The following is a 24,701-nucleotide window of genomic DNA, read 5'->3' on the forward strand; positions in this document are numbered from 1 at the left end:
ACTATGAAAGATCCATAACTATTACAATAAATTAATTGACACGTCAAAGTAAAAAAAACTTTGCACGTTTTTTACTTTCCTATTGCAGAAAGAATCATATAGGAATATATTAATGCTTTTATGTAAGATTGAAAGAAAGTACATAGGCAATAATAGTAAATGTCTGCTTTCAATCATGCGGATTCGTATTACAAATATGCTGAGTTTTATGATTCTGGCACAGGTCAAAGGTAATTTTCTTGAAATGAAGTAATATGGATTTATCCGAAAGTCTAGTTGCCGAAATTTAGTGAAAGTACAATGTCCCCTGAAGGCGAATTGGTTTCAAAATAAATTGAATTGATATACGCATTCGAAAGATATTAGTAACTTCTAGATTTACTTATACTTGGGATTATATCAATTATTAAATAGCCATACAAAAGACATTGACATCTAATAAAATCTAGTAGTCATTCTATTTAAAAGGATTTCGAGGTCAAAATCCATTTAAATAGATGACAACGATCCAGAGACACGGGATCACGTTGAAATGAGTTGTAGACTAATTGGCGTTTAGGCAAATTAGGCGTGTTACATGAGAGCCGAATTATATAACATTTATGAATGATTCCGAAAGCAGGTATAAATAAGAGAATCGAGTATGAAAACAAAAGAAATTGCTAAATTTGCTCCTCGGCATGCCTATTGCTCGCCACGAAGTTGGCCGCGAAAGGATGAAGGAGGTGTCTGGCTAAGTCGACTTGGCGGGGGCCTCTCAACCGGTGGTAGATCGTCGCTCGGCATATACTGCTCGGGGCCTACTCGGCGCAACTTTTCACTCATGCAATTGAGCGCGGGGGTCCCCTCTAACGTATGTGTGGTATCAGTCAGTGTGTAGAATCTCGCGAGCTGGTGAGCTGCTGCTGCTGCTGCGCGCGCCTTCGCGCTCGTTTCGCGTCTGTATACAACACGAACGCTGTATAGTAGTGGTAATAGTAGTAGTGGTGTATACGTTACGCTCCGTGTGATTTGCGCGTTTCGCCGGCGAGGCATTTTTCTCTCTCTCTCTTTGCGAAAAGGAGTTTCACTGTAAGGTGTACAAACACATACGGCAGTGCTGCTCTGCGCAGGATGTCGCGCGTAAGATTACGACGTGACGACGGATGAGCCATAGTGGCTCGTGTGACTAGATTTTGTAATTGGCCTTGTTAACGCTGCGAAGCGACTTTTCCGATTGACTCTTGGAAAATTAGTGTAGCGAAAGTAAGTGAAAAAGTACATCATTCTGTACAAACTTTATGGTGAATCTTATCAAACTCAGCGATTCTTGTTTCGTGATAAATTTAACCGAATGTTTTACATGACAATTTTTCATTTGTGCTTTAACATTTACGAGAATACTTCAGTCGTTACATTGTATGGATTTTTATCAAACGTTTTTTGTAAAATATTGTGTTTTTTTTTAAAGAATACCACGTTCGTTTCACGTTGTTTGTTGATGAAACAGGTTTTAATCCTAACTTTTCATTGCCAAGAACTTTCCTTTTTACTCTTTTGGTGTTAATAAGGAATTTAATTTTGCAAGTTTTGTCAATACTCTTTCATTTGACTCATACATTCACTTTGCATGAAAGTTAAATTTTACAGTGTTTGATTTTGGCTTGTAAACTTGAAAAAGATCAAATGAATAGCTATGATTTTTATAACGCCACGGACCACAAGTTTAACTTTTACCAAGGAAAAATGGGTGAATTGTTTATATTTTTAAAAAGATACGTTCGGTATCAAACAGATGTATGAAATATGTGCACAGTCGGTGAAGCACTGTAAATATGCGTTTTCTTAACTTCTCAAAGAATGAGCATGAGTTTTTCTCAAAATTTCAAGGATTATCCTAAATTTGTCACAAAATAAATCCTCATGCAGTATATATACAGTGCATTTTAAATTTTTCCAAAGAATAACTTCTTTTTTCTTTTTTAATGTGCGCTTATGTGAAAGTTTATCAAAACATGTATTTGAAGCACGTGATGATGAAGTTTACGCGTGTGTGTGAGTGAGTGTGTGTATATAATTTAACGCCACTTTCATCATTTTCATTTTGCAGACGTGACAAATTTAATTTGCATTTATTATTCTTTTACAGTATTTTTGTATGATAAAGCATTGACATTGGTGGCAAATTAGAAAGATATAATAAAAAAAAACCGATCTCAATTGTAATGCAAAGAAATTGATTCTTCCAATAAAGAATCGCAAATCGTATTAAGTTAATGGTGTCAAAGTTAACGCGAGGAAGAAAGCTGCAAGTTAATTACCGGACACATTAGATCGTAATATTGACATCCTTCGCATTTTAAAGGTTACGGCACATAATAAGCTATTTAAAATGTCCTAAAGTTATGATTATGGCGTTTGACAGGTTACACGTGTTTTAAGAATGGAGAGAAAGCTGTAATAAGCTGCTATTAACACTTTATATTTATCATGCACTTCTTGGCTCAGCTGGTCACACCCTCCGAAAAAAACTATCCACATTCTTTGTATGGTGCCGTCATTTCTTAAACAGACTCACGATAAGGATCTGGCCGGGATTGTGCAATCGACAGATCCGCGCGCACAAAAAAAGCCTATTTTTCATCTTCGTCTCTCTTTGCAGGAACAGAAATTTTGGGGCCACAGTGTCAACAAGTTTTTCGCATGTATGAGTCTCGAAACTCGGCTCAGGCGTAGTGTACGTGCGTCGACGCTCGGGGAAAGCAGAAGCAGAAGCAACAGCAGCATCGGCAAAAATGAGCATCGGACTGCCAGCAACTTTCGTCGGATGGAGCCTTATACCGCTTCTCGGCGTTGGCTTCACCATGTTACGCTATAATAGCGTTGATCCTGAGAATCACCCGACGAACCAGCAACAGGTTTGTCATTTTTATCCTCTTTTTTGGAATTTCTGAAGATTTCGAACAGTGAAGATCAAAAGAAAGCACGATTTCGCGAGAGCGAAACGTAAAATGCTATTGAGTTAAACATTCATACGTGGATTTTTTATGCAACGTTCGAGAAAGTAAGACATTTTTGTAATAACATTTTGCATTTATATCTACGTATCTATTTTAGAGACTCACTTTTGCTAAAAAAAATACCGATGAGAGTAAAAAAAAAACAATGTTCTGAAATAAAAACTCGTTACAGTTGCTGTCAACGTACGACTTTATCGTGGTCGGGGGTGGATCAGCAGGAGCAGTGCTCGCCTCGCGCCTCTCCGAGATCCCCGACTGGAAGATCTTGCTGATAGAGGCCGGAGGCGACGAGAACGAGGTGTCGGACGTGCCGTCCCTGACGGGCTACATGCAGCTGTCCGAGTTCGACTGGCAATACAAGACGGCGCCGCCGACGAATTCGGCCTATTGTCTGGCTATGCTCGGCGACCGATGCAACTGGCCCCGCGGCAAGGTACTCGGTGGCTCGAGCGTGCTCAACGCCATGATATACGTCAGAGGTAACAGGTAAGAACTCGTGCGCAGTGACAAAAACACATACTACATATATTACGATCTGCCAGCGAGCTCCCACGGGTTTTACTCTCCGGGGCTAATCCGATATGCGGCTGCTGCTGGCCTATACGGATTGATCGCGTCTGAAATTTATCGGTATTATGTATGCGCAGAAACGAGAAAAGGAAGTGATGCTTATCCTCCTTTCGATGGACACATTGAGTTACGCGATGTTGCTGCCGCACTAGCGCTAGTCCATACTTGCGTAAGCGCATGCATGTGTGCGTGTGTGTATACTTTTAAGTGGCAATCAATAATGGATGAAAATTATCTTAAGTGTGTGGCAGAAATTTTCTTGTGCTATAGTTGGTATATTGCCGAGACTTTTATTACGTGGACTCGCAATCAAGGGGATCAAAATTATCGGTCATTTGAAATGATTCTACAGCCGGCGGGAATTATCAAGTTCAAGACGTGTTATTTTCAATGATGTTAATTTCTAATCATGTCCTGTACGAGCTCTGTATCGAGATTTGTACTAGAATAGCTACGGGAGTCTATTAAGAAATATTTCTACCACAAATCGATGATTTGTGATTTAACTTTTTCATGTTGGCATTTTTCTAGTTGTTTTTTTTTAACTTACCATAAGTTCTATTTTAGAGCATCCTCTCAACTATATAGAGCATTGTTAAAAACGTACCTGAAACAGAAAAAAAATTTTTTTAGATTTTACACAAAAATGTATGAAATTGAAATTGAAACAATTTTTTACAGGCGAGACTACGACAATTGGGCTGATTTGGGCAATCCAGGCTGGAGCTACGAGGATATATTGCCATACTTTCTCAAATCGGAGGACAATCGTAATCCCTATTTGGCTCGCACGGCTTATCACGCGACCGGCGGCTATCTGACAGTGCAAGAAACTCCATGGCGCACGCCTCTATCGATTGCCTTTCTACAAGCAGGTGCCGAGCTCGGCTACACGAACCAGGACATTAACGGGGCTAATCAAACTGGTTTCATGATAACGCAGGCCACCATACGACGCGGCAGTCGCTGCTCCACGGCCAAAGCCTTCTTGCGGCCGGTTCGCAATCGGCCTAATCTGCATATAGCCATGAACGCGCAGGCGCTGCGCGTCACTTTCAACGAGAACAAGAGAGCCACGGGAGTGGAATTTCTGCGCGACAATCGCAAGCAGCACGTGCGAGTTCGCCGCGAGGTGATCATGTCCGCGGGCGCCATCGGATCCCCTCAACTGCTCATGCTGTCGGGCATTGGGCCCCGAGAGCATCTCCAGGAATTCGGCATCGACGTGCTCGCGGATCTGCCCGTGGGTGAGCATCTGCAGGATCACGTGGGCCTGGGTGGACTGACGTTCCTCGTCAACGAGCCCATTACTTTCAAGAAGGATCGCTTCCAGACGCCCTCCGTCATGCTCGAGTACGTGCTAAACGAGCGCGGCCCTATGACGACTCAAGGCGTCGAAGGTGTAGCTTTCGTCAATTCTCGCTACGCCGATCCTAGCGGCGACTTTCCCGATGTGCAGTTTCATTTCGCGCCCAGCTCCATCAGCTCCGACGGCGGCGATCAAATACGAAAAATCACTGGCCTCCGCGACAGCGTCTACAATACCATGTACAAGCCCATACAGAAGGCCGAGGCTTGGTCGATACTGCCTCTTCTGCTGCGACCAAAGAGTTCAGGTTGGATCAAGCTCAAGAGCCGAAATCCTTTGGTCTACCCCGAGATAGTGCCAAACTATTTCACCCACAAAGAAGATATGGACATCTTGGTCGATGCGATACGCATCGCTATGCAAGTATCGAACTCGTCGGCTTTCCAGAGGTTCGGCTCGAGGCCGCTGACCATCAAAATGCCCGGATGTCAAAAGCACCCGTTCGACACTTACGAGTACTGGGAGTGCGCCATCAGGCACTTCACGTTTACCATTTATCATCCGACCGGGACTTGCAAGATGGGCCCGAGAACGGATCCGGGTGCCGTCGTCGACGCGAGACTGCGAGTTTACGGCGTCAAGGGCCTGAGAGTCATAGACGCCTCGATTATGCCCGAAATAGTCAGTGGAAATCCTAATGCGCCCGTCATAATGATAGCCGAAAAAGCTAGTGATATGATCAAGGAAGACTGGAAAATGCTTCGGCGAGAAGCCAGCAGATAGCCAAACCGAGTGATTCTTTGTGGCGTAGCAATGAACTGAATGTGAACAAATTGATAAACGTGCATAAATTGTCCGTCCTGACAATGTAAATCATGTTTAATACGCTATTATTAAATATTGTGAGATGCAGATATTAATTTAATTTTGGTAAATTAATACTGAAGAATACAAGTAGATTCTTTATTTTTATGTAAACGATGACTCAACTGATTACTTTCGTTTCAGTTTTATAGCTTAAACTTTATAATTTGTACAGATAACGGAATCAATTGTTTTATATTTTAATTTTTGAACGAAAAACCAAAATAACTATGTAAGCAGAAAAGTCATTGACTAATTAAGTCATGAAGTTTTTTGTATTATTGTCAATTATATTACTGATACTTGAAGGGTAAAATTTACGTGAATAAATACAAAAAAAAACATTTTTCATAGGCATAACTAATATGAAAGGATTTCAAGCGTTAAGCATAGTGAGCATTACTGTATTAACAAGATTGCCATAAATACTCGCATGTACAAATACTAAGAGAAAGTCGAAAAAAAAATGAAATTCTATGTCATTTGCATAGTAAATTCGAACTTAGTTTTTACGATCATGCATAAAAGTTTAGCAAAATGAAAGAATAATTTAAGATGTCTCAGTATATTATAATAGATTTTGTTTTTCACTATTGTTTGTTAAAGATGTAAATTGTATGAAGCAGCTTGTATAGATTTTTTATTTTATAAAATAAAGTTTGTAAATATGTGGAAATTTTTTTTAACGCTATAAAATGAATACATTTATAAACAATTTTTGATAGTAAGTTTACAGAAATATTACCATAATCTAAAAAGCATAATTATGAAAATCGACTAAAAAGCGATTGCAAACCATCTATGTCATTTATAATTTTTATTTCGTTAAGAAAGAATTATGTACGCTGATTTTTGATTCACAAAGAGTTGTTAAAATTATAAAATAGTACTGAATTTGGTAATATTCTTGGGTCCTTTTCAATTTTTGAATTGGATTTATGATATAGTCTAAAAAATTATGCATTATTTTCTTCAACTTTACATTTGAAATTTTTATAATCTAAGCCGAGCAAATATACATAAGTTGAATTCCGTTTTACTAATTCTAAACAATAATGTAATTGAATGTATAAAAATCAAAAATATTTGGTATCTTCGACAGAAGTATACTAAGAAAGCAATCAATTTTTTGGAGTTGAACAAATTAGCTCTTTCAAAACGATTAAAAATAAATAATAAAATATTCAACTCGTTTCTTATTCTTTTATAAGAAAAAAGAGGCAAAAGGGCACCCTGAAAAAAGTTTCAAAGAAGCTTATTTATCTACTCAATATAAAAATACTTTTTGTTTCTTTAAAGAACATAATGAACGAAACGCTTGGGGGCAAAAACCGTTTGCGTTTGATAAAAATGTAGTTCCATAGAAATACTAGCTCATTTCCTCAGGGTTCAATTATGATTTAAATTTTGTATCCTCAATAAAGTCCTAACGCGCAAGAAAAATAATTACAAGGTTTCAATAAATGTAGATATAAGCTTTTCATGGGAGCGCGAGCGCGCGCACATTAGATTGTGTAATAGTAGATACGCTGCAGAAAACAATGGCAGGATCACTTTCACTGCGCACATAGACAGTAGTAAAAAGGCCCCCGCGCGTCGCGGCGAGCGAAATAAGTGCGTCGTTGCAGTGGCTGATTAGGCAAGGATATAAATCATTTCTGAAGTTCAGCGAAGTCTCATTAAAGGCGGCACGCGCCCGTGCCGCTGCACGAAATAAAAACGGCAGCGTAAGTTTACATCGATTAAATGTACTTTTAACGCTCGTGTACATGACACGTGGGTGTGCTGCAGGTCGGCCAAAAATATCATCGCTCGCGCAGGCGCGTGCCCATAAAGGCCAATGGCAGCCTGACAACTTAATAAATTACGACATCGGCCGTTATATAAAAGCACTTACACGCACGCATGTGCGCGTTTAAGCGTATGCGCGCGCGAATAGCGTAAAGCTGCACGTACACACGCGCACACACATGGCACGGCGGCGTGCAGCTCGGCAGAAAGAAAGAAATGTCCAGAAAAGTGAAAATACCGCCGAGCCGAGTGTAGTACGTTACATGGTAGCCGCTGCCGCGAGTGGCTCAGGCAATCTGCTCGCGCGTCTTGCACGTCGGCTTGCTTTCTTGCTATTACTCGACCGTATTCCCATTTTCAAAATGCCAAAACGCGGCGGCCCGCGGCAACAATTTGTAGCTATCGAATGTGCATCGTTTCGTCTCCTGTTTTTAATCAAGTTCGCTCAAATTGTAGTCAGCTGTCAACCTTGACGACAACACTTTGAGAAAAATCTAATGAAACATGTAATTTTGCGCTGTAGAAACTCAATCTTTGGAAATTCTGGAGGCATTATTCCAGGAATAATCGATTTCAAAATTAATACACTGCAAAAGTAAGAAATCCAATTCAATCCAATTAAATCCAACCGTTTGAAGTTTCTCGAACAAGCTTCAAGATTAGAGCATACAGTGATAACGAATAAACAATAATTGCCCGTGACATTGACTTTATCCTACTATGAATGAATGGAGAAATATAGTAGTAGGTAAAACAATCTTTAATGATTTTTATTATCTAGCCTAGACTATTGATTTTCATATGATAAGAGATAATAATCGACATGTTGCATCTAGATCGACGCTCGCACGCATAACAGCTAAAAACTTAAACTTGGTAGCATAAGTTACGGAGCGAAAGGCAGTCGATATTCAGTAAGAAAACTATAAAATCTTTGATACATTATAGATCGACGTAAATCATAATAAAACTGGCCGGGCACGGGACTTTTTTTTCTTTCATTCACGTTTGAATAACATTGAGCTTATGTACGAGCTATTCACTCGCAAGCTATATTTTTCATATTTAAGCATATGAAATTTCTTTGCATTTGCATGTGACTTTATTTAAACCCGAAGCATTCAAATTCAATCCGTTAAACTTTCAAAATCGAGATTTTTTGACATCAATCAGTGGCGCGACAACAATGGCATTGTGAAGCGAAAAAATCAGTGGTACACGCGGTCGTTAATGAACGCAAGAGACATCAATTTCACGCGTGAAGTATATGGAGTGCATGTCCTATGGAAATAGCTTTTTGGTGTCAAAATGATGTCCTTCATTCTTTCTCGTTTTTTTTTCTTTCACAAACCGAAGAGTTTCGTATTTATTCATACAATCTGACAGAAAAACATTTCCGTTGAGAGACTTTGCAATTACTTTTATGATTATCGTGTAACGAAATCTAAAGTAGTTGGAAAATTGTATGAAAAATTGAAATTAATGTAAAAAATAAATAAACATCGTCTAATTTATCATTGCATTGTTTTGCCACTAAATTTTGAAACAAAATGAGCACTTGATTTTCAACAATATGAATGTACAATCTTTAATGACCAGGAAGTAAGCGTCTAGTTGATTGAAAATTTGAAAAATGATCCCAGCTCGTACACAGTAAATATGTAGTGGGAGCGAGAGTGTAATACATCGATGATAAGCAAAAAATGAAATCAATGTAAAAAAGCTATTATATCAGAGTTACGGCGATCAATGAAGTGAACGGTCGAAAGAAAGTGAAGCGAGGAACCATGTTCGCTCGGGTAAGTCTCGAATTCGATTAACGCGAACAATTTAGAGGACTTGCTCAATTTTCGATCGTCACCTGCTCAAGCGCACGTATATACAGCTTTTTGAAAGTGCAATCAGTTCTTTGATAGACGTAAAATCGTGTTGTTCCTTGGAATCGTACACTTGTAAGCTGGAGCTTTAAAAAATCAAAAGAATCATCGATTCGACAGCGAATCGATCAAGGGCTTTTACATATCTGGCATTTTCATATGGAGCGAACAAAAACGTATGCAACTAGTCATAAACAAGATACAACTGAATGGTTAGGGAAAACTTTCTCGAACCGACTATCTAGAGAACAATCCCTCAGCCGACTCGCAGACAAATGGAGACCTCATCTTCCAGAAAGACGACCGAATAAGTCGAGTCGCGCTCGCTATTTACGTACCTACACACGCATCAAAAGGAGCGCAAAAAAAAGGAAAGCTGTCACGTTAGTCCATCAATGCGCGCGCGAGTAATTCTGCTGGAGATCTGAATTCATTTAAGGTGCATATACCGTATAGGATATACATGTAATCCGGAAAATGCTTTCGAGGCATGCGTGAGATCGGCAGCGGCGCGAACTCGTTGGCTCCGGCCCCGTGATCAACTCCGCTTGGGATATAATACGCTGTGTTCTGTGCTCGCGTGAAAAAGATTAGAGCTTGGCAACACATATTATATATATATAATAGCGAGTGCGCAGCGCGTGCCCGAGAAGAAAGTAAAAAGAGAGCATACCTGTTACCATGCGAATTACCCCGGGAGAATTTGCGCTATTGTTGCGTAAAAACGGAAATTATCAAACGCCCATGTACGAACTTTTTTTGTGCGATCGATTTCGATGCATGTGCTGCGCGAGGCAGCCTTCGGGAGACCGTTAGGGGACCTCGGGCGCAACGGAGAGCCCCCCGCAAGCGGCCACCGCCTCTTGGCACACGCTGTCGTTTTCGATGTACCACGCGCGCGACACTTTCGGAGCGCTGCGGATTCGATCCCATTGACGGAAATTAATTTATTATGTGGCACGATTGGGGATTTTGCAATCTTCGTCGTCCAGAGGCATTAAAATTCTATAAATTACTTTCTTTTTTCCAGAGTTATTCCGCGATTTATTGCCCGAGAAATCTGCAGCTGCTGGAATCGATTTTTTCGGGCCGATCTCTTTATAAACTTGGAGCCCGATACTGCAAAATGCCCTGGCTCAATCTCGATATCGATAGCGAGCACAATATGCAACGTACGAGTCAAATTGTAACTATCGCAGAACGAAAAACCTTCCCGAGAGTGAAAGTATCACCACTTGTAAATAAAAGTATGGTTTTTTTTCATTCTCTCGCGTGTCATACACAAAAAAAGACCTAGTCGGAATTATTAATTTCAATTATCTAAAAATGTCTACTTCCTATAGCTAGCTAAATTTCCCACGAAAGCAATTACACAGGATTAAACGCCACTATAAGAGCAACAAAGTAGCGGTCAATCGGAAGTCCGATATTTATATTATATACCTCTTTGAAAAGATAGCGCAGTAATGTATTTGAAGACTGCAAGTGCTAATCCATGGATCACTTTATTTATAATTTCATAAATCGCCTCTTGGCAGATATCTTATTAACAGTCATCAATCATTTCTCGAATGCAATCAAAATTTCCAACACCAACAGAATGAAAATATAGAGGCAAAATAAAAAGGAATTTGTGCCGAGTCACTATATTTACAGCAGGAACGAGCGAGGAAATGCAAAAGTAACAGCTCCGAAGCTATCGTTGTTTGACGTGAACTTGCAGCCGGATAAAAATCTCATGCTTTTGCTGGGTGAATTTTAAATTTTCACGAGCGCATTCACGAGGCTGTTAAGCAACGAAACTCGGACCAGTTGTTGTGAATCCACGGAGGTGCGTGCACGTTTACCATACTCATTGTTCGTATACACGCTAATTGTCAGGAGCTATCACGTGCCTAGCGTATGTATCCGTAATACTTAAGCGATGTTTATTCGCAATGAAATTATCACGGAGCAAATGTACTCGAGTCTGTTGTAAGGTAGCGTATAAACTCGAGCGACTCGACGACAGTCCGTTTTGAATATTCAACTCACGTAGGCCCAAGAGAGAAAGACAAAAATTTTTGTCGCGTCGCGCGGCGCATGCAAATACAGCGTATAATACAGCACACGCGAAGGCACTCATTGCGCTAAATATCGCGGATACTCATCATCTGCGCGGCGAAATTTCTCTTGACGTAATTTTCGAGCCGCGAGCTTTATATTCCCATGAATAAGATCGGCTTCCTTTTATTCGCTACGTGATTTTAAGCACGGCCAAGCGCGACCCGCTGAATTTTGTTGGCGACAATACGGGGACCCGTGTAGCAATAGACGATTTGGGAAAGGAGATGAGCAAGTTTTCGTCGGCTCCTCCTCGCTTCTTTCCTTCTTTCTGTTCCTCTCTCTCTCTCTCTCCTCTCTTCGTTTTGGCGTCAGGAAGAAGTTCTTTGGCTCGTGTATATAGGTACGCTGCACATACACTTTCACTACTTGTGTTGCTTGTACCACCGCCGCGTGCTATGTCGGGCGTGTGCCAGTCTGCCTCTTTCTCGAGTTATATAGTGGCGGGATAGGTGCTCGGGCCATATTGCAGGGACGCCACTGGCGCGCAGAGAGCGAGAGACGAGAACGAGTTACATCGACTCCAGTGCCGAGGCACAGTATCCTAGCAGCGCTGCGCACGCCATCAACAACCACGCTACCCACGTCCCGGGAACCGGCCAAGACCATTCGAGCTTTTTTTTACCACCTATCCATTCGATTAATTGCCCTGGCAGGTGATCGATCGAGCGGTCGAGTGTATCGTCCAGTGTTGTGTGCGGTGAGATGATAGAGAGGAGCTGAATAAATAGCGATTGCGTCGGTGATGTTAGAGACGCGAGGGAGCGACCAGTTAATGACTAGCGAGCTCCGAGTGCCTGTGATTTTTCGTCAATTTTAAAGCTTTTTTGTGCTTTTATTTCTTGTGCTTTTTTCTGCTTTTCAAGTGAACATGACCACCAAGATTATTTCCAAAATTGTGGCTTTCGAACGACAAGCTTTTAGGTGAGTCCTGTGCTTTTGCAAGTTTCAAGCTTTCTATAAAAATGTACCATAATGTATTTCTTGATTTATAATTGCTCAGTGAAACTAAAAAAATTTTAAGTGACGACTGATCGACAAAATTTAATTGTATTTTTTCCACCGCAAACTTCGGCAACAAAGTATAAATATGCAATGTTTGCTATCGCCGGGTAAACACGAGGACTATATAAGCACGTTACCTTTCACAAGTCGTCGAATGACAATAATTTTATATGCGTACTCGTGCTAAACCTCTAGAATCTTCGCTGCCAGTTCGTAATTTTCTGCACAATCGGTTCGCGCATGGACAATTAAGTTATATACATAAATTAGACGTGTTTTCTTTTTCCCGAGACGGCGCATCCTCGACCGCACGTCCGAAGCTGGATGCGTGACGGCGACGACGACAATGTGTAACTCGGGTATAATAACTGTCATTACGGATTACCGCGTGTAAACACTTTCATTCGAGCTGACGTGCGGGCGCATTTTTATTCATTATTCTTAGCGGTCGCACGCGGCAGCTGCAATCGCGATATAGTCGCGCGCGCGAAATAATCGATAATTTGCGAGCTCATCGGCGTTCGAGCAGGGCGACGATCATATTTATTGCGAGAGCCTTGGTAACGACGCGCCGATCTCTTTTTAATGCTAGCCATGCATTATACATACGAAGCGCGCAGTTTCAGATTTATGAACGTCGCAGAGGTAGAGAAGAAAAAAAGGCCATTTCTTCACGCACACGTGCGCATCGTCATTAAAGCATCATCCTCATGATTTTCTCGAGTTGCTCCGGCAGCGATTACATGTACAACGACGGTACCTACCTATATATGTGTATACGCGATACACACGAGGAAACGCGTTGTTTACGCAATCGAAAGTGTCGCGTACACACATGGCATTTAAAAGTATACGCGCACGTCGCGGAAAACTTATGTACACCGGCAGAAATTCGCGAGAAAATACCGGATGAAATTTACAACGGCTCCGGCGAGGACTGTAATTTTTATTCCCCAAAACAACTCGTACACGCACACATAAGCTTCTCGTTTACGGCAGTTAAGTTAGCCGATGCTCGAGCGCGAAATTTGTAAGATCGGCATTTTTATGCGCGCGCGTAACTTTCGTTGCAGTTCGCCATTGCTACAACAACTATCTAATTATAGCCAAATGAGTGAGACGAGACCGTGCAAAATTACATAATCCAACAAAAATCCGTTTATAATTGGCCTAAAGAATATGAATTTATGAGGCGGCGCGTCGGCTCTCATCCGCGTCGTCAAGAGAGAGACGACTTTTCTCTCATTCGCTCAAAGTCTCGCTGAAACGGGATGGACTCTTTGCCGTGCGTACATGGCTTTTGCACATTTTGCGCGCAGTTACGTAACATTATAACGTATGCGTTCGAAATTTCTTTCTCTTTCTCTCTCTCTCGCTCGCTCCGGCACTGTCTCTTTTTCTCGCTGTGCGAAAGTATTGCGTATGACTTTCTCGCCAACTTATATACTCCGGACATAATGTGACCGCGAGCTCAATCGCGCCCAGGTATTTATAATAGTGTGTCCAGGATTATACACGGCGTCGAGAGAGTTTATAACGCTTTTTTGGAAACGGCTCCCAAGGTCGCGAGCGGCAAATATATAGTATATTATACGCAGAGTCGCGCGTGCATAGCTATATATTCACCGGATGAAGGTTACACTTATTATATATTGTATATCTCTCCTTTCGATTTTCTTTGCGGCGCGCACGGCAGCAGTCGCTCTGTGTGTATACCTCTATAATATAGCCTCGCGCTAACGCACCGTAGCATATTCGCACGCTAATTCCCCGGTGATTTACGCCTCGCGGAGACTTGCAAAACGACGACACTTTGTGTATAACATCGCGTAGACGCGAACAGGATCGCGGGTTTCCAAAGTGATTGTTTGGCAAATTATACTGATTTTTGAGTTGCTGCGCGCGTGAAGGATAGGTCGAGGCGCGCACTTGCTGTTTATATTATTACGTCTTGGCTGTGCTAGTCGGACGCATTGTTTAGCCGCAGCTTTGAAAAACGATCGTTGCTTAAACGCGCTCCACAGGCTCGACGTTGTTGCCTCGTGTTTTCTATTTTTTTATTCTTCCTCTTCTTCGGAGCTCGGAAAAATCTACAAGGCTGATGGGACTGTCGGTAATATGTCGAAATCGGCAATTATCAAAATATATATGCCGCGCACGTGTGTGCCTTAAGCTGGACGATGCATACGAACACAGGAGCGGCGGCGTAAATTATAATGTATGCAAAGCAGGACACGTTTACGCACTTTAGGTAAACTTTCTCGAGAAACCGCAGAATCCGCTTTTTTGATATGGTATATACTACTATCCTCGATCTCGACATCTTCTTTTCTGCGATCATAATCTGGATTATATTCGCCGCAGCTCTTGCTGGCCGGCCTCCAGCTGCTATAGAGCTCCAAGATCTATATAAACAAGCACGTGAGCTTACGCAACGAGAAAATAGCAGCTCCACTGATTTGCGCGTGTATAAAAAGAGCAGTGCGCGCGCAAACTATACCAGCTGATCGTGATTGTGTGTGTGCCTGGGCCTGTGTGTATGCGTGTATGTGGTTGGCTTGATTCCGGTATATATACAGACCACATACAGCTCATGTGTGTGTGTGTGTGTTTGTGTGCATAAACCGCCTTTCGGAGACGAGGAAGCATGTAATAATAAAAGCAAGCCTGGCCGGAATCGCATTTAAAGTATGCTGCTTCCGCGTCGGCCTGAGCGCGTATACGCGAGTGCGTGTGGAAAGCATAATTTTGAAAGCCTTTCTTCTTATAAGGCCGCCACCGAGCTCCAGCAGTAGCCCGTGTACTTTTTCTTTGTTATGCTTTGATTGGCTGGACGCACACGGCCAAGTCCGCGTGTCGGGTTTAGGCCCGTAATCAGTCAATTGCATTCGATGCAAATTATTTTTCCCGAGTCAATGTCGTCGGCCTCTGGCATAGGCGCACGCCTGCACCCAATGGCGCGTGACAATTGAAAATTCAAAGTGCGCAGCTGTGTTATTCGCGAAGGTGCGCGCGCTCAAGCAATGTCAGGATTAATAACCGCAACCGCCCGGTTTTTACGCGGCGGCGGCGATAATTCAAGATTCGTATCGGTCACCGTAATGAAGTTAAAAGCCCATCGAGCCATAATTTAATTTTAAGAAATTTAAATGGCCCGACCCGCGACGTGCGGTAATCGCGTCGACGCTCGAGCGAAAATATTCGCGCGGTGCAGTGGTGTTACTTTGATGTATAACCCCATCCGAACGGACAAGTCGCGCGAGGTGTGTACACACTTCGCGTATCTCGATAATTTATCGCGATTATATACGCGCGTGAGACGCTGCATCCGATCATCGCGTGAGGTGCAATTTTTTTTTCCTTTACCTGCAGTGCGCGCGTTATGTAGGTCGTCGTCGGTGTTCGACTTGAAGAAAAAATAAAATAATATATTATTCACCGGGGCGTCGTATAACGCGATACTTAACACTCTATGCTCGCTAATGACCGACCTCAAGACACGCTGCAAACGTCGGGCGACCAACGCAACAGATTATGTAGCCAAGGTACAACACTGTGCACTCGAGAAATCAGTTACTTCGGAAAGTCATTCGCTCGGAGGGAAGCCCTCGCATGCGACTTTTACAAGTATATACAATAAAAAAAAATTTTTTATGAAGATATTTCACAAAAATAACGAACTCACTTTATGTGTTGTTGCGCAACGTCGCGGTGCAGGAGCTCGCGTGACGCTTCTGTATATATGTATTTACATTGCCGATTCTCTTCTCAAAATTATCGACTCACGATCGTAAATAATTCAATAATATTGGAAAGCCGCAGTTCGCCAATTTGGAATGTCGACTTTGTGGGAATAAAAGCGTATTTATGCTCGCGCGTTGAAAGGTTGTATTAACCTCGTCAGTGTGATATCTGTATTACTTGTTCGAGAGTGATTTTGCCACCCGTGGCATTAGTGACATTTGTAAGTTTGATTAGCGCAACGCTTCTCATCGCGACGAGCGCGAGGTTAAATTCCTTACATCGATCAACGAGCCAGACAAACGAGGTGCACATTTACTCGATACTCGTGTCGTAATACTCATATTTTTATGAGACTGGAATTTTTTCTCACCGCGCCAGGTATAAGAAGAAGCGGCGTGTAGAGTAGTTGCGCCTCGGGCGCTCGTGCTTATCTCATGCGAAGACTATTCGCGTTTACGTACGTAACGAGCTTCATTAGATGCATCATAAAACAAAATTACGACAATAAAACTCTCCGACTGCATCTATGCGGGGATTCGGGTATATGTAACGCAGACGTAAAAGCTTTCAATTTGCGAGAAGAATTCATATCTAGGAAACGACGTTGACCTCTCATAAGTTTTTATCGGCGCCTAACGAAACTTCCTAAATTAGGCAACGCTGAAGTAAATCACCTCATTTCCATAAAAGGATGTCCCCTCGTCTTCTATTGCGACAAATTCAATAAGAATAAATTATTTTTTCGAGACGTCTCCTCGAAACGAAAGTACTTGGAGTGAATGAACTATATCAGCTGAGCATGAGCATTCATTGTCGACGCTTCAAGAGCTTGCGACCGGCATAGTGTCTGGACATACACGCACTGACTAATAGCAGCCGATGAAGCTTCAGAGCCTCTCGACTGGAATCTCTCGAGGCATGGAGAAATCAAAAGCTGGGTATAAGATGAAAAGCCTCGTGGCAAGAAAACGTCACGAATGAATCATCTAATTTTCCCATCGCGCATAATATGCACACATACACACACACACGTTGAAAGGTTATCATTATACTTTCATTTTCTTTCTTTCTCTCCCTCAAGAGCTCGGCTGCAGGATTGCTCTGCATTGTGCAAAATTGCGCTCGCGAGCTCGCTTCGGCTGGCAGCTAATTCAATTCAAACTAAACTCTTGGCAGCTCTAGAATATACATCTCAGGACGTCCGCCCTCTAAGCGGAAAAGTGTGTGTATGTGTGTGCACAGATGCGTGCGTATACATCAGCTGCGGCAACTCAAGCCGCCACGGCACGCACGCGGAAGAGCGTACGAATGTGTGTACGTAATTACTATCCTGCTCTGCGCCGGGAGCTGCTCATCTCAGACAAGTACATACTACAATTAGCACCGGTCCAAGCAAAAAGTAAAAACAGCAGCAGCAGGAAAAAAACAAAACATCAAGTCTTGTAAGTGCGGACGGCAAACATGTGCCGTGCGCGTAATATCGATAAAGAGAGAGAGAGAGAGAGAGAGAAAGAGAAAAAAAAGAGAACGATGAGGTGGACGTGAACGTGAGTATGTTCGCACATATAACGTAACCGTGACTTTCGTATGGTATCTATCCCATATAATGCACTTGCATGTGGATATATACATATACAGACATACTGCGCGGAGGCAGACAACACTTTCTCCTTTCGCCTTCTTTCATATAAGTATAATACGAGATCAGCGGAAGCGCATTTCTTGGGGGAATGCGCTGTGTTTTGCAGTGCGCCATAATATCTCATGAGCGGCCGAAAAATCGAGATCTGCGATACGTTGCGCGTTATCGGGGATCTCTGCTCATACTCGTGTGTACACTGTATACGTATAACCTGTGCATGCCGAGAGAGAGAGAGAGAAAAAGGCATAAGGAGACAGGTGCGCCCGCACACCTTCAGGCCGGAAGGTTTAATCAGTATGAAAATACTACGTTTAAATGATGAAATATGAGATGCAGTCGTGTGCGTTTTTTGTGATTTATCATCGTGTGCCGCAAAAGAGAGAAAAACAGAGACGAATAGATCTAATTGCCACCGGAATAATAACGTAGCTGCGTGCGCTCTATGCGGAATCGCAGTCCAGATACAAACACAGACTCGCGGAAAGATTAACGATCAAAGATGTTTGGTCTGCAATCTCGGCTCTCACGTGCTTGTGTCTATATACGCGTGTGGCGCACATTTAGCAAGTGGCAGTGGACTATACCTAACCTACCTAGCTGCCTGCGCGCGGTGTGAATATCGAAAGTTGTCAACGACTTTTGCAACGCAGAGAGAGAGAAAGACAGTTAGTTGCATGTGGAGCGCGCGCGCGTTTGTGTGCGACGGTTTCGGGCCGCGGTTTCGACGAGAACGAAAGCGCATGACAGCAGCCGCCACCGCATTCATAATAGCGGCGACGAGGAAAAACCGCCGATTATCATACGAGTGTGAAACTACTGCTTCTTCTTTACGCGTTCGCGTTATGCGCGCTCGATCGCGTTCGATTACAGACATTGTTGCCGGGCCAGAAGCAGGTAAAAAAAAGGATCGCCAACGTGGAATCAAGAGCATCCATTTTATTAATTATACGACTCGAGCGATGCATTCGAGCGTAACGCGTACGCGTGGCGCACAAGAGGAAACGCGTTTCGATCCAATTTATCATCAATCAGTGCGTTAACTGCTCGAGCGCGTAATGCGCTAATTTGTATACGATTATCGTCTATTATTACACGGCTCGTACAGACACACGGCAAAATATTATACACACACACACACACTCGCACGTGCAGTTTAAGCTTCCTGTGTTTTTATTTGTGTCTGCGAAGTGAAAACTTCACACATTTACAATTGCCTCGAGTTCTTATTATATACGGCGCGAGATTTAATGATCGTGCACTTGCCCATTCGAAATGGCGCACGCGAGCCAGAGAGTTACATCGCGTCGAGCATGTAGATTTTCTTGTTAAACGTCTCTCGGGTAGCTGTGTCGGGCCGCTGCGGCGAGCGAGCCACGATGAGCCGCGCATAGGCCGATTCCGTCGTCCGAAAGTGGTATATCGCGTATAATACGCTTGTATACACTCGGAGAGACAATAAAACATAACAAGCCTCTCGTGCGCCGTTCGTATACGCACTTGGAATTTATTAGCCGCCTTATCTTGTTTCCGATCGCGTGAAAAACGAATTACTGATGGGATTTGTGCGCCACTCGTTCTGCTTCCTTCGTACGTTCTCGTGCATGTGCAGTCTCCGGGCTAAATACACAGCACCCGATACCCGTGTAAATGCTAAGCTCGACATATCTCTGTACTTTACTGCCATTGTAGAATTAATGCCGTGTTGTCGCTACACTCGTTGCCGATTTTCACCTATTCGTATCGTCGTTTGAAGCTTTTAAAGCTAATCTCGAGCACAATTATTATCCCGAGTCGTTCGTTCGAAGGTGCAGTCTCTAACTTACGCTTGAAATGATGGAAAAAAATTCGGACCCGCGCTCCGATTAGTCGATAACAAAAATAAAGAAAAAAATTAAAAAAAAAACCAATAGATCAATAGTCCGTTGCCGTATGACTTTCTAATTAGGCAATATACTTTACGAGCGTAAAATCCGTTGGTTTTTACGTTGGTGCATTTACGGGCAAGCTCCGACGCGTGCAAGTTTACTCTTTTTTTCCTCTTTCTTTTTAATCCCAAACTATAGGTAAATCCGGTGGCAAAATCCGTTGGGCGGACTGGTAGTAAAAGTGTACACACTGTAGTACTAGCCACGGCCCGTAAAAACAAAATAATAAAATCAGATAAGGCAATCGCGGATCGAGAGGAGATAAAACGCTCACACGTGCTATATATTGTAACGAAACAATTGGGGCCTCTTGATGGCTGCTGCTGCTGCTGTTGCTACTGATTCACGTAATGCTCAACCCTCGTGCACGCGCGAGCCGATAACAAGAATAACTGACTCGCTCAAAGTTTTACTTTTATGTACTCGACGCAAGGGGGGAATGAGCATTGGCGTTTGCCAATGGGACCCAGGTTGTTAACAAATTTTCAATAGGAAATCGGAGAAGTCATTTACATACACACAGCGTGCAAGCCGCGGAGGCGAGCTTTCACCGCGTCAAAAATATACACACACACACACATACACACGTACACATGCCTGTATATCGTGCGCGATCGTTGGCAATCGGAGAACACACACACACACACGTACACTCCGAGCACTCGCTAACACACAAAAATAAGAGAGGAAAAAAAAGAGCCAAGTAAATAAAAGGTGTACACTCTATAAACGTATTCGTGAATCGCCAACGACTCGAGACTTTGGCTTTCTATTCGTAGTATATATGTGTATAAATTCATATAGACAAGAGCGAGTGCATTTTTTCTTTTTCAAATATTTGGCTGGCAAAAGCAAGCGATCGCCGAGCGAAAGCCAAAGAGCTGGCATGAACCCCGCCCGAGTCGCCGGCGCCTGGATGGTCTCACGCATTCGTATCTATATAGCACGGAATTGTGCATAGCAGTCTTTTTGTCGCGCGCGCGCGAGCAAATCGTGACTCACAGATGATTGAACAAATACTTTCGTGCGCGCCCGAGACTTTTTCCACTCCAACCTTATAATATATGTATATTTATGAGTCTCGCAGTTTGCTCTGACAAAAATTCAAGTGCAGTAAATATGTAAGCACGAGCTGTACATCGAAGGACGAAAAAAAAATCCTAGTCCATTACATATCCTTGATTTCGCGCGCGGTTTCTTTGAGTCTGCATACGCGTTCGACTATTTTTGTCTGCTTCCGAACGTGTAAACTGCAGCGTATTAATCAATCAAACATAAGCTAAAAATCATTCGATTGATTTGTACGCGCATGCATTTATACGGGCCAGCAACTTTCTAATTAGGAAAAGCGTACTTGCAGCTGCAAATTTAGTTACATCGGAGCTTTACTTTTTGCGCGTGCGCAACGCCACACAATGTCTTGCACATACATACACGCCGACGCGAGCCGTAACTTTGTATCATAAAATCGTCACGCTCTTTTTGTAGTTCATTGAGTAACTTCTATTATCCTACGTTTCTTTTGACACAAAGTATTATACAACTACTATTTTCAATGTATGCAATGCTAAAAGTTTCAACTTTGATTTCTCAACAGGATGTTTGAAGAGCATGTGACATTGTTAGCAGGAGATGCTAATCAGGCATAACATGTGCTATCTTAGTCATCGGTGGATAAGCGAAGAGGAAGTTTGGAGATCTTCAAGGCCACCGGATAAGGACGTTCTCTGACGTCCGCCCAACAATCTAACGCCTTTCTAAGCGCTCAATTAGATAAAAATTCAACAAAGAAATCCTAGAAATTAGAAACATGGTGTTTAGCGCAATCGTCGTCACCTCGGCGCTCAAGGGAGCAATCGGACTGGTCGGCACGAGCTTATGGCTGGTTCCGCTTCTCATAGCCGGTCTTTCCTATTATCACTATGATCAATTAGGTAAATATATCATTTAAACTTGTAACAAAGATGTAATGTCAATATTTTTCTGTGAAAAAAAAACCTTCAAGCGCACGTTCGATTAATAACTCGCGCATAGAAATTTCAGAAAGAAATTAAAACTCGAATCAATTAAACGATATCTTTGTACAAAGGTAGGCAGTAAAATAATTTAGTTGCAGCTTTATTCGGAACATTCATAAACACGTCGTAATAATTTTCCGACCTTATACGTGATATCAAGGAGGCTGAAAACAATGTGATACAGCCAAGGATAATTTAGAAAGTTTCCAAGTTTATACGCGAGCTTTTCGACTTCCACGCGTGCACTCGAATGTGATAATAAAAGATCGTTTAATCAGCTTATAATGTTTCAATCTTTGTTTATTTATGAAGAAATTCTGACATAAATTTACCATTACACGGGCAATTTTTACATTCGAAGGCGTATACATCGCGTAGTGAAAGTTTATACGTATTATATATATAATATATATTTATATGCGTACATATAGTGCACGGGTAATTGATCTGCTGTTACAGTTTCCTTTTTGACATCATGATTAAGTAAGACGTTCCGAGAGCAATAATATTTCCTAGGTGTAGCCGTATACGGCCACGTATTAAACATAGTCGAGCATTCGGAATACCTGGTAAAAATTTATATAACGCTGGTCGAGCGAGGAATGTGCAGAGGAAAAAATGTATCGCACGTACATTACGAGAGATACCTTTATAATGCATTAGGGAAGGCAGCTGCCGCATATAATGCGCCGTAATCTCATTGCTGGATCTTTTGCAGACCCGGAAAGTCGGCCGATCGATCGCTACCCCCTGGACGGCGTGTACGACTTCGTGGTGATAGGTGGCGGCTCGGCCGGGGCGGTGGTGGCCTCGCGACTCACCGAGATACCGCAGTGGAAGGTGCTGCTGCTCGAGGCTGGCCCCGACGAGAACGAGATCACGGACGTGCCGTCGCTCGCCGCCTACCTCCAGCTGACCAAGCTCGACTGGAAGTACAAGACCGAGCCGACCGGCAAGGCCTGTCTGGGCATGAAGGGCGGCAGGTGCAACTGGCCGCGCGGCAAAGTACTCGGTGGCTCGAGCGTCCTCAACTACATGCTCTACGTGAGGGGCAATCGCCACGACTACGACTACTGGGAGTCGCTCGGCAATCCCGGCTGGGGATACGATCAGGCTCTTTATTACTTCAAAAAGTCCGAGGACAATCGCAATCCCTACTTGAGAAATAGCCCGTATCATGGAACTGGCGGACTCCTCACGGTGCAGGTATGAAATCGTTGTCACTCGCCAAGTAAGATACGCAAGCGATTGTGTGAAAATGTTCTTTCGATGATTACAGGAGGCTCCTTGGAGAACGCCGCTGGTCGTAGCATTCGTTCAGGCTGGTACTGAGATTGGCTACGAAAACCGAGACATCAACGGCGAATACCAGACTGGCTTCATGATAGCTCAAGGTACAATAAGAAGAGGCAGCAGATGCTCGACTGCCAAAGCGTTTTTGAGACCGGTCAGGTTGAGAAACAATTTGCACACGGCTATGAACGCCCACGTTACCAGAATAGTCATAAATCCAATAACGATGAAGGCTGTGGGCGTCGAATTCGTTCGAGACGGCAAAAAGCAGTTCGTGCGAGCGAGAAAGGAAGTCATTCTGTCGGCCGGGGCCATCAACAGTGCCCAAATTCTCATGTTGTCCGGCATCGGCCCCAAGGAACATCTTCAAGAGGTTGGCATTCCACTCGTCAAGGATCTCAGAGTCGGCGACAATATGCAGGATCACGTGGGCATGGGAGGCTTGACTTTCCTCGTCGACAAGCCCGTGGCGATCGTTCAGGATCGCTTCCAGGCGGCTCCCATGACCATGCAGTACGTGGCCAACGGCAAAGGACCCATGACCACGTTGGGCGGCGTCGAAGGATACGCCTTTGTAAATACTATTTATGCCAATGAATCCGGCACTTATCCGGACATACAGTTTCACATGGCCCCGGCCTCGATCAATTCCGACGCTGGTGTGCAAGTGCGCAAAGTATTAGGCATTACCGATGAGATTTACGATACCGTCTACAGACCCATAGCCAACAAGGATGCTTGGACGATCATGCCTCTTCTCTTGCGACCGAGATCGCGAGGCTCGGTGAGATTGCGAAATTCTAATCCGTTCCAGGCGCCGATAATCGACGCCAATTACTTTGACCATCCGCTGGATATCGCGACCCTGGTAGAGGGCGCAAAAATAGCGATGCAAGTGAGCGAGGCCCGAGCTTTCAAGCAGTTCGGCTCCAGAGTTCACAGAGTCAAGTTACCCGGCTGCAGTCACTTGCAGTTCGCCAGCGACGATTACTGGGAGTGCCACATTCGACACATCTCAATGACCATCTATCATCCGGTGGGAACTGCCAAAATGGGACCGGCATGGGATCCGGAGGCCGTCGTGGACCCTCGGCTCAGAGTATACGGAATACAGGGACTGAGGGTTATCGATGCCTCGATCATGCCCACCATCAGCAGTGGAAATACCAATGCGCCTGTGATTATGATTGCAGAAAAAGGCTCCGACATGATCAAGCTCGATTGGGGCGCTTACTCGAGCGCTAATAGTCCCGTCGAACAAAATTATGCCTATCAAGAGTCAAATCAATATGATCATTATGACAGATACACTAGAAATGTAGGATAAATATACATGTAAATAGTGCAAGTTACTTTCTACATGTCATATCTGACATGATTAAAAATAGTCAATGTTTGTTACGATAATATTGAGTTAAACTTTTTTCCTAAAAGTTTAAGGATACCATTTATTTTTTAAGAATTGAAATGCGTGCTTTATAAAATTTATGAACGTGAATGAATAATTGTTAACTAATTCTCTAAAAAATTTATAATAACAGTTCATTTGAATGTTTGCTTT

The 24,701-nt window shown here is 43.1% G+C and overlaps 3 protein-coding genes across 4 annotated transcripts in view; 2 read left to right on the forward strand and 1 right to left on the reverse strand.

The window, feature by feature from the left end:
• The window catches only part of LOC106658835 (flotillin-2), an 85,198-nt gene that overhangs the window by 48,322 nt on the left and 12,175 nt on the right, over positions 1–24,701 (reverse strand). The gene's annotated exons all lie outside the window — the stretch shown is intronic.
• On the forward strand, positions 862–6,412 carry LOC106658834 (glucose dehydrogenase [FAD, quinone]). Of its 2 annotated transcripts, XM_014380963.2 has the most exons (4): positions 862–1,245; positions 2,642–2,897; positions 3,172–3,485; positions 4,251–6,412. In XM_014380963.2, exons 2-4 carry the CDS (start codon positions 2,775–2,777, stop codon positions 5,659–5,661), a joined length of 1,848 nt encoding a protein of 615 aa, XP_014236449.1. In that variant the 5' UTR covers positions 862–1,245; positions 2,642–2,774; the 3' UTR covers positions 5,662–6,412. The 2 variants fall into 2 exon arrangements, with proteins under 2 accessions (XP_014236449.1, XP_014236450.1); XM_014380964.2 differs by lacking the exons at positions 862–1,245; positions 2,642–2,897 and adding an exon at positions 2,911–3,043.
• On the forward strand, positions 12,352–24,467 carry LOC106658465 (glucose dehydrogenase [FAD, quinone]). The gene is made up of 4 exons (XM_014380465.2): positions 12,352–12,437; positions 21,427–21,763; positions 22,566–23,053; positions 23,127–24,467. Exons 2-4 carry the CDS (start codon positions 21,640–21,642, stop codon positions 24,465–24,467), a joined length of 1,953 nt encoding a protein of 650 aa, XP_014235951.1. The 5' UTR covers positions 12,352–12,437; positions 21,427–21,639.

The sequence above is a fragment of the Trichogramma pretiosum genome, unplaced genomic scaffold (assembly GCF_000599845.2).
Source record: "Trichogramma pretiosum strain Unisexual culture from Peru unplaced genomic scaffold, Tpre_2.0 scaffold28, whole genome shotgun sequence".
In the NCBI taxonomy this organism is placed as follows: Eukaryota; Metazoa; Arthropoda; class Insecta; order Hymenoptera; family Trichogrammatidae; genus Trichogramma; species Trichogramma pretiosum.

Bases quoted from the DNA above. Each gene is read 5' to 3' on its own strand.
- LOC106658465 (XM_014380465.2), top strand. From the start codon at position 21,640: ATGGTGTTTAGCGCAATCGTCGTCACCTCGGCGCTCAAGGGAGCAATC. The intron at 21,764-22,565 runs GTAAATATATCA...GATCTTTTGCAG, and splicing joins TTATCACTATGATCAATTAG to ACCCGGAAAGTCGGCCGATC. The intron at 23,054-23,126 runs GTATGAAATCGT...CGATGATTACAG, and splicing joins GCGGACTCCTCACGGTGCAG to GAGGCTCCTTGGAGAACGCC.
- LOC106658834 (XM_014380963.2), top strand. From the start codon at position 2,775: ATGAGCATCGGACTGCCAGCAACTTTCGTCGGATGGAGCCTTATACCG. The intron at 2,898-3,171 runs GTTTGTCATTTT...AACTCGTTACAG, and splicing joins ACCCGACGAACCAGCAACAG to TTGCTGTCAACGTACGACTT. The intron at 3,486-4,250 runs GTAAGAACTCGT...AATTTTTTACAG, and splicing joins ATATACGTCAGAGGTAACAG to GCGAGACTACGACAATTGGG.